This window comes from Otolemur garnettii, unplaced genomic scaffold, assembly GCF_000181295.1.
Source record: "Otolemur garnettii isolate 467f Iridium unplaced genomic scaffold, OtoGar3 scaffold00245, whole genome shotgun sequence".
NCBI lineage: Eukaryota > Metazoa > Chordata > Mammalia > Primates > Galagidae > Otolemur > Otolemur garnettii.
In genome coordinates this window covers 1,052,786-1,061,885 of record NW_003852640.1, presented here as the reverse complement: position 1 = coordinate 1,061,885, position 9,100 = coordinate 1,052,786, and the positions used below count along the sequence as shown (strand labels likewise).

General features: G+C 57.3%; 2 protein-coding genes across 3 annotated transcripts in view; both read right to left on the bottom strand.

Moving 5' to 3' along the window:
• Window positions 1–487: 487 nt before the first annotated feature.
• Window positions 488–8,859, bottom strand: NRBP2 (nuclear receptor binding protein 2). Of its 2 annotated transcripts, XM_003802310.3 has the most exons (18): window positions 7,329–8,856; window positions 6,737–6,859; window positions 6,568–6,669; window positions 6,393–6,482; window positions 6,190–6,230; window positions 6,001–6,095; window positions 5,847–5,870; window positions 5,692–5,775; window positions 5,562–5,617; window positions 5,373–5,468; window positions 4,511–4,643; window positions 4,286–4,388; window positions 4,162–4,212; window positions 3,947–4,082; window positions 3,019–3,072; window positions 2,855–2,918; window positions 2,695–2,750; window positions 489–2,609 (listed from the first exon to the last, which is right to left on the bottom strand). In XM_003802310.3, exons 1-18 carry the CDS (start codon window positions 7,449–7,451, stop codon window positions 2,541–2,543), a joined length of 1,500 nt encoding a protein of 499 aa, XP_003802358.1. In that variant the 5' UTR covers window positions 7,452–8,856; the 3' UTR covers window positions 489–2,540. The 2 variants fall into 2 exon arrangements, with proteins under 2 accessions (XP_023364152.1, XP_003802358.1); XM_023508384.1 differs by having other exon boundaries at window positions 488–2,750; window positions 7,329–8,859.
• LOC100964435 (epiplakin) overlaps window positions 7,534–9,100 on the bottom strand; it is a 25,796-nt gene continuing 24,229 nt past the window's right edge. The window contains exon 3 of the mRNA XM_012813029.2: window positions 7,534–7,662. Within this exon, the coding sequence (XP_012668483.1) occupies window positions 7,534–7,662 (129 nt within the window). The remainder of the gene's footprint in view (window positions 7,663–9,100) is intronic.

Below are 9,100 nucleotides of genomic sequence, written 5' to 3'. Positions count from 1 at the left end.
GGCCCGGGCTGGATTCAAACCTGCCACCTTAGGTGTATGTGGCTGGCGCCTTAGCCACTTGAGCCACAGGCGCTGAGCCGATAATCAGGAATTATTAACTCCAGGAAAAACAGAGTTGTGCAAGAAAGTATCCTAGGACAACTTGTTCTCTGCTGAGACCTGTGATGATGAAACTGTAATGACATTCATGAGCTATCATGTCCATCACACTGCGTGATGCTGGGTCAGGGGATTGAGGTAAGTGACCCCACCCCCAGAAAATGCCAGCCAGGTTGCCTATTATAGAAAAACTCATAAACAGGGCAGTGCCTGTGGTTCAGTGAGTAGGGCGCCAGCCCCATATACCAAGAGTGGCAGGTTCAAACCCAGCCCTAGCCAAACTGCAACAAAAAAAATAGCTGGGCGTTGTGGCAAGCGCGGGTAGTTCCAGCTACTCAGGAGGCTGAGGCAAGAGAATCACCTAAGCCCAGGAGTTGGAGGTTGCTGTGAGCTGTGTGACGCCACAGCACTCTACCAAAGGCAATAAGTGAGACTCTGTCTCTATAAAAACAGAAAAACTCATAAACAGGATTAAAAACATGGTTGTAATTTTTGAGAAACATAGATTTCAAATGTCTAAAGAAATAGCTAGGAGAGTTAAATTTGGGGAGGACCAAAGAAAGAGACTGCATTTACTGTTTATTATTAGCTGCAAAAAAAAAAAAAAGAAAAAAAAAGCCCATTCCACTTCTAAAACAATATGGATGAAATTGAGAAGGTAAAAGTTAAAATGAAAAACAACGAAAGCATGATTAAGTGCAGCAAGGTAGTATTGATGCTTTTAAGTTCAGTTTAATCACTGGTACAATGTTATGTATTTGCCACTCAGACTATTTAAGACCATGCAAAATTAGACAGTTTAGCATCAGGCTTTTCATCTAGAATGTGTAAAGTAGATTTGTAATTTTAAGTTGAAAGGTGTGAGAATTTCAATAATTCTGTAACAGTATTGGAATGTTTACGATAACTTGAGGTTCCCCATATTTGTATATTTATTTAATATGCTTTGGTAAATTTTGTTTTGGCTTTTGATTAGGGTTTTTTGGCTTTCCGCTTTTGGTTAGGGTGGGGTGGTAGGCAGAATGCCATCCTTCTTCCACAAAAGATGTCCATTCCTTAATCCCTGGGGAAACCACTGAATGTTAGTTTTTACATGGCAACGATATTTTGCACATGTGATTAATATTAAACACCTTGAGGGGGGAAATTGTCCTGTACTGCCCTGCATGGCCCAAGCTAATCTCTTTAAAGAGAACCTTTCCTGGCTGCAGAGAACCAGAGACCAAAATGGAGGAAGGGGCCAAGAGCCAGTGCATGTGAGCAACCCCTAACAATGGGAATGCCCCTTGGCTGACAACCAGTAAGGTGGGGGGGGGGGGGCTCAGCCCTGCCACTGCATGGAAGCCAATGCTGCCAATAGTCTCCAGAAGGGAATGCAGCCTGTTAACCTTGATTTTAATCTAGTGAGACTTGTATCAGACTTCCAACCTACAGAATTAATAGTAAGTTTGTGGTAAATTTTACAGCAGCAATATAGAACTATTACGTGGTGAGTCTTCTTGGTTTGACAGTTAAAATGCTTAAAAAGAAATATGAATGCACTAAATATATACATACAGCTTAAAATGTTTAAGACTGTTTAGCTAAATTTGAGATTGAAAGAGAGGCAGTCCAAAAACTAGGAGGCCAGAGAGAGGTGGGTGCAGAGTCCTCTAAGATTGAAGTGAGCATTAAGTGGGAGACAGATAGGAAGCCACATCCTCAGGGCTCCAGGGAGGAGGTATGGGAGGTCAAAAGGAGAGTGTGAGTTTGAGGAGCAAGGAGGATGCCCGGCTGCAAACCCTCCAGGCCAAGGTGTGCTGGAGAGAAACTGTTCAGAGAGGAGAGAAACTGAGAGCAGAGGGAGTGCAGGGGCTGGGCTGCAGGGCTGCTCTCAGAATGGGGGCAGGGGGCTGCAGGACTGGTCTGGACAGGACCAGGGACTTTGCTGACAATAGCCTCAGCTCCAGGGCTCTCTACCATCTCCTCCTGTTGCCAGGTCCTGCCCCTGCCCAGTGCCCAGCACCATGCCTGACCACTGCAGGTATTCCACCACTGCCTGGGGTCCAGGCTTGTCCTATGGGCTGCTCTCTTAATGGGATAAGCGATTCCTGCAGCAGGTCTGTCCAGGGCTGATCCTCACTCCATCCTCGAGGTGTGCATTGGGCGCTGTGGGTACTCCGGCTCCGGGTAGGGCAGCCTCTGGTGCTGAGGACTTAAAGGCCCTGGTGGGGCAGCTGGGGAGGGGCTCACAGCCAGAAGCAGGATGATATGGGACGTGGCCTGCGTTGTGGAGGCCAGAGTTGGCAGAGCACCCCTGATCCTAAGGACATGTGGGCCCTTCACTCCCGCACCCCGGCTTCCTCACCCCCCGGGAGGGCCCGATCCCTGGCCCCCTCTGCAGGCCCTTTCCTCACTGGCTCCAGGGGCACACAGGTGGAGGCCCCCGGCTCAGAGCAGGGTCAGGGGTGGGCCCCGCGGTGCTTGAGGAAGGCGCTCTCCAGGAACGCCGCCAGCTTCGTCCGGTCGTCCTGCAAGCGGGAGGTTGGAATGGGGGCACGGAGGGGCGCGGCGCACCCCGCAAGCTCTCTTACCCGTCCGCGCACATCCGCGCACCTCGGGGACGAAGCCGTAGTGCACGAGCTCCGCAGCCAGATCCTGCGCGCTGTCGGCTGAGTCAACAGCAAAGGCGAGGGGCGAGGGGCGAGGCGTGAGGCCGCCGCGCCGCCTGCCGCTCAGGGTCGCCGCCCGCCGCCCTGGACCCCGCCCGGCCTACTTGGAAGCAGGTCGTAGGTCAGCTGCCGGTGCAGCCGGTCCTCCAGCACCAGGAGCAGGGTGAGCTGGAGAGGCGGAGGGGCGGGCTCGGTGGGGGCGGCACTGGGAGCCAGAATCCCGCCCCGACGCCACCGGCCCCGCCCCTCAGCCCCAAGCCCCACTCACATGCCAGTGCGGCGCGTCCTCGCTTCTCTCCAGGTTGCACTGCATCTGGACCACCTGCGGGGACACCCACCAAGACTGGACTCAGTCACCAAGCAGCAAAGAGCAGATGCTGCCTCAAAGGGTCAGTAGAGATGGGAAACAGAAACCAGCTCTTGGAGGAGCCCAGAAAACCCTTCTCACTGCTAGTGGGTTGGCCAGTTAAAAAAAACTTCCGGAGGCATAGACATCAGGACTGTGGGGTTGGGTACTAAAGGATGAATAGGTGGAGAGGGCACCTGAAGGAATAGGAAACTGTGGGAAGCCCAAGGCAGGGCGTGACAACACCAAAGCAGGGGACTCCAGCAGGACCAAGCCAGGGGTTGCCTGATCTCTGCCAGCATCCAGCAGCCAGGCAGCTTTAACTTTTAGGACAGGAATTGTGGCTGCACTGTAGGAGGCAGCCAGAAGGAGAAGGCCAGGCCAGGGGTCAGTACAGAGTCCAGGTGAAGGACGGACATGACCCAGATCAGGACAATGGCTATGGGGACACATCAGGGCCAAAGCCAGAGCCTCTGGAGCCCACTGGGTATGAAGAGGAAAAGGGAAGGTGACCAAGAAAGACCCCTGACTAAATCCAGGGGAAGCACCAGGACACTTTTGTCAGAGGATCAGCAACTGGGTGGGGCATGGGGGGTGGGAATGGGACTGGAGAGGTCTCTGGGAGAAGGCTGGGTGGGGCATGGAGCCGGGGCAGGAGGGGTGGGAAGGGTCTAGTGGGATGGCAAAGGGCTCTAGAAAGGGGAGTGTCCCAGCTTGTCTTGTGACCTCTATGACTGCACATAAGCCTGGCAGAAAACAGGGCTGGGGGCACTCAGGTCTTAAGACAAGGCGCCCACTCTGCTTGTGGGAGGTCTGAGGGATGGCACAGAGCAGCAGGGATGGAACTCACCTTCCTGGTTTCAGGGTCAAAGGGTTCTGGTGTTGGGGTCTTGGCCTTCTGGGCCTCCTCAGGTGGTGGGACCAGCACACGGGGCAGCCCCAGGGGCCGAGCGGCTGCAAAGTTCATCAATGGGTAGATCCCATTCCTAGAGACACATGAAGGTGGCAGGGGGCTGGGGGCTCAGGCTGACAGTTTCCTGGTCCCCACCTCACACCAGCACTCACCTGACATCCTCTAGGAATTTGTCCAGCTCCAAGAAAGAGACCTCCGAGTACCTGGCAGGGGGATGGAAGGCACATGAAGGGCCGACGAGTTGAGACAGGAGGCTTCGAGGTGCTGGCTGCTCACCGCCACTGCAGTGGGGGCCGGCAGGGCCGGGGAAGCTCTGCCAAGACTGCATGCAGGTCCATGGCCTTGGTCTTCTCCTCCACCACGTTCTCAGGCATGAGGTCTAAGGCCACAGGAGCACCAGGGTGGTGGTTCAAGTCTTGGGTCCTTGGGCCTCTGTGGGCCTCTTTCCACATCTGGCCCCTAACCCCCCCGGGCCATCCCCTGGGCCAGCCCACTCCTTACACTGATGCTGGATGAAGCAGTGGGCTGCCAGCAGCTTCAGGGAGTGCACCTCAAAGAGCACTCGGTGGAAAAGGAGGCTGTGGGCAGAAGGCCGGCAGGCAGGGTTCCGGGCCAGGCAGGAAAGGATGAACTCCTGGGCATAGAGAAGACAGGCTGGCAGTAGGTGGCTCTGCTCTACCCCAGAGTCCTCTCTCCTCATGGACACCACAAGACACACAGGAACACACTTAGAGGCAAGCCAGGCCAGGACCTGATTGTAGGAACTTGAGTACAGTTGGTCCTGAGCTCAGATCACCCCTGCTCTACTTCTCTGTCACAGAAATCATGGGGAGCAGGTACTATTATCCCCAAGTCACAGATGAGAGACCTCCTACCCACAGCCTGACCTTATTTGCCTACCCCAGTTCAGGCCCAACTCTGGAGCTGACCTTGATGGACTCCCACCTGGTCCACATCCGTGCCCTCCCTGTCTTTTATGCCCATTCAGGTACCCCCTGTTGCCTGAGGCTTTGGATGCAGCTTCCACCCTGTACTCCCCATCAATGCCCACCCTGTCCTCCTCTCTACAAGCTGGGGCCTCCTCTACTTGTGAAAGTTTAAAGGCAATGACTTGGAGCCTGTGCAAATGCTGGCTCTAATGCTTACTCTAAGCCTTGGGCAAAGTACTTAGCCCTTGTGAGGTTCAGTTTTTCTATCTTTGAAACAGATATAGTAGCAGTGCCCACACAGGGAGTGTTTCTCTGGCCTCCCTCCAAGGAGGCGCAGCTGGCACACCCCTAAGCTACATTAGCCCCAGGACACTTCTGGGCCTACCCATAGCTCTCACTCAGCCAGCCTGGGAGGGGCAAGGCAAGCTGCTTACCCGCATGTTGGGGTCACTCAGTGAATGCCTGGCACGAGCTATGGCCTCCTCTGTGACTCGAGTGTCCCCATTGGACTGGATCTCCAGCACAGCCATCTGGGATACAGGGCCAGGTCAGGCATGGGGAAGGGGCACGAGTGAGATGGGCAGAGCCTAGCAGGGAGGAGGCTGGGAAGCTGGAGCCAGTACCTCCAGTGCACACATCCCAAAGGAGAAGATGTCCACAGTGGTCCCATCGGCAACCTCTGAAAGGGAAAGAGTGAGGCAAGGCAGGTGGGATGGGCGGGCAGGGCAGGGCCTGGTGCCGTCCCTGACTCACCACCATACTCTGGTGGGAAGAAGTGCCGATTCCGCAGTTGCTCTCGCTCGGCCTGGATGGGGCTTCGGAGATCATCCGGCAGGGCTGTGGAAGAGAGCAGGGGCTGAGCCAATGGGCTGACTCCAGGACCCCATCCACCCAAGGCCCCCACGCACCATTGGAGAAGATTCGGTGCCACACTGCTCAGGCCAGGCAGGAAGGAAGACTGGAGTGAGCAAGCTGGGTGCCAGGGTGTCCTCTGCCCTGGGTTCCCAGCTTATCCCCCATCCTTGACCCCCCACCCCTCACCCTTGCCCAACCCGCCAGCACCGGAGCCAATCTTGACGAGGCCGTTGTGCTGAATGAAGATGGTGTCGCTGGTCAGGTTCCCATGGATGATGGGAGGGCTGCAGGCATGCAGAAAGCTGCAGGTATTCGAGGGGAGAGCAGGCAGAGCTGGGTCAGGGGTGGAGAGGTGGTGCGTAGTGGGGAGGGCATGTGGGCAAGCCAGGCCCTCACCTGAGTGCTGACAGGATCTGAGTGCACCAGCGCTTCCAGGCCTAGCAGCAGATGCAGGACTCCGTCGGGTGGGCACAGGAGAGGTGGCTGGGCCTGTGGAGCCCACCCTTCACCCTCACCTGGCCCATCCAAGGCTGCTCCTGTCCCCGATGCTGCCTCAGCCCTGCCCTCTCCCCCATGCCACCCTAGCCCACTCCCCATACCCGGGCATTCATAGCTTTGTGGTTCTTCTTGGTCTTTTTGAGAAACTGCTTGAGGCTGCCAGATGACACATACTCTGTGATGAAGATGACCTGTGGTGGGGGTGGGGGCTCAGGGGCTCCAGTAGCTATGACTCCCACAGTTGCCCCACTGTGGCTTGTGGTCTTGCCTGCTCACCCGTGCATGGGCCTCAGAGGCATCCAGCCAGTACTTGTGCAACTTGACGATATTAGGGTGGTCCACCAGGGCCAGCTGCTCAAACACCGTCTGGATCTTCTCCTGGGAAGGGTGGGGCTGTCACCCAGCAGTAAAGGGGATGGGCTGAGGAGGGAGCATTGGGCCTCACCTCATGGGCTGAGAAGGCCTTCCTGTCTGCGAAGTGGAGCTCATTCCACACCACTTCCACCCCCTCCTCCGTGTCCATGGCCAGGAAGGTGCTCTGAACCCCCGGCATATTCCCCTGGTTCACCTGGAGGTGGGAGTGGTGGGGAGGGGTTATGTGTGCCCCGGTTTGTCAGGGTTGAGGGTGGGGACTTGGTCCCTGTCCACACCTCTCCTGCAGTCTAAGCATGTGGGGCAGCCCAGACCCCTCTGTGGGAGAGTGGGGGTCCTGGCAGGCAGCTGGCATGCAGGAGCCGGGTGCACCAGGGGATAGGCTGAGAGGATTTGGATCAGGTTTCAGGGCGCTGAGCACCAGATCCCAGAGGCATGGGGAGGTGGTCCCAGGAGGAAACCGGTTTCCTATGGGAATTGAGGGTTTCAGAGCATGGGAGTCGGGCTAAAGGGGGCCAAGAGCTGGCCAGGTCCTCAGACACCCAAGAGAGACCGTGGAGAGGTTTCCAGCCCCTGTGCTCCCCAGCGCCCTATGGCCTCGCGTGGCCTTCAGGCCCCTGCGGCTCTGGGAGGTGGTGTCACCTCTACCTCCCGCACTTGCCCACCTGCTCCCGCCGCTTCTGCCAGCGGCCACACGGGCTTTCCTCCAGGATGTCACTCTCGTCCTCACTCTCGTCCTCCCTTTCCCGCTCCCGGCTCCGCCTCGGCGCCGGTTCCGGGGCCGCCATGGTTCGGTGGGCCCAGGCCACCACCCTCCGCGCGATCCTCCGTCCGTCGCCGCCGCCGCTCCTGGCGGGACCTGCCCCGCGCCTAGCCGCTCAGCCCGGGGCCACAGTCGCTTCGAGCCCCCACCCCGGCTTCGGGATAGAGAGGCGCGAGCGCGCGGCGGACGGGCGGTGGGCCCAGGGGTGGAGCAGGCCCGCCCCTCCGGAGCCGCCTCTGCGGGCGGGAGCCGGAGCGGAGCTTCCCGGCTGTGCCCACCGCTCCCCGCCCCGCCCTGGCGAGGGCCCCAACCCCGCGTAGAGGCCCCGCCCTTTCCCGTCAGAGGCCCCACCCACTCCCGTCCGAGACCGGTCCGGCTCCTCCAGCGGCTGCTGTCTTGGGCTTCGGGGAGAGGAGTACTCAGGACCAGCCTGAGCCTTGTCTGTCGGGGCCTCCCTGGGCAGGTCGCAGCTTTTGCGGCCAGGGCGTAAGGGGAGGACCTAGGATCTGCCTCGGTTCCACTCTAGGAGCCGCAGCATCCCGCCCTGCCTCCCCTCCCCACTCCTGCCACACACTTTGGGAAACTTGAGAAATCAGAACGAGGGTCTGGACCAGCCCACTTTTTGTGCGTGCTTGCTTCCCTGAGGGTCTAGGGGTAGGCCTGGGGCAGGGGTTTCTGGGGGCCCACCAAGCTACGGCTGCTCCCACTGCAGCCTCCTAACCAACATACCCCAGCCCGCCGGCCCCAGGTCAGAGTGACAATGTTATCTACCTCTGGACATTGCTGCCTGTAGCTTTCCTGGCTGGCCGCCCTGCACACGAAGCCACACATGCTGCTGGCTTGGCTGGTCTCTGCCATGAGCCTTTGCCTTTTGCTGATGTTAACCTGTACTCTTGGATGTTAACCTGCATTCTTGGCTGCAAGAATAGCACTGGGAGTATAGTCATTGAACTAGAGGTGGCTTGGGCCCTCCCCTGGTGGTGGTCCCTTCTCACTCAGCATAAGGACCTCACCCTAACCACAAGGCCCTGCCCTCTCTGAGAGGCTCCAGGTGCTGTTTGTTCCCTGTGGGGTCTTCACCCAGCAAGCTCTCTGCCTCTGAGTCCTCTTCCTGCAGGTCCTGACCCATTGCCTCAGAGGGACTGGTCCTGGTGACCCACCTGGCATCACAGCCCATCCACTGTCCCCTGCTGGACTGGCTTCTTCATAGCATCCACCACCACTTGACCTCCTGTGTACTTTGCCCGTCTCTCTTTGCTGTCTGTCCTGGCTGGGATTTGAGCTCCATCGGGGAGGGAAGGGCTATCTGCTCAGTGCCCCTGCCCTTTCTGTCATTGAATGGACGTGTGGGTGGACATGGGTGCATTTTAAGTGGATTTCAAGGGGCTCATGAGGAAGAGGTAATATTTGAGCTGAATCTCAATGAATTTCCTTCCCTTTCTCTGACCCCATAACTGGACACATGCTATGTGGTGAGTCAAATAGAACCTCCCAAAAGATACACCTTCCGCCTACGTAGGCACACAGCCTCATTCGGAAAAAGAGTATTTTTTTTTTTTTTTTTGAGACAGAACCTCAAGCTATCCCCCTGGGTAAAGTGTCATGGCATCACAGCTCACAGCAACCTCCAACTCCTGGGCTCAAGTGAGTCTCCTGCCTCAGCCTCCCAAGTAG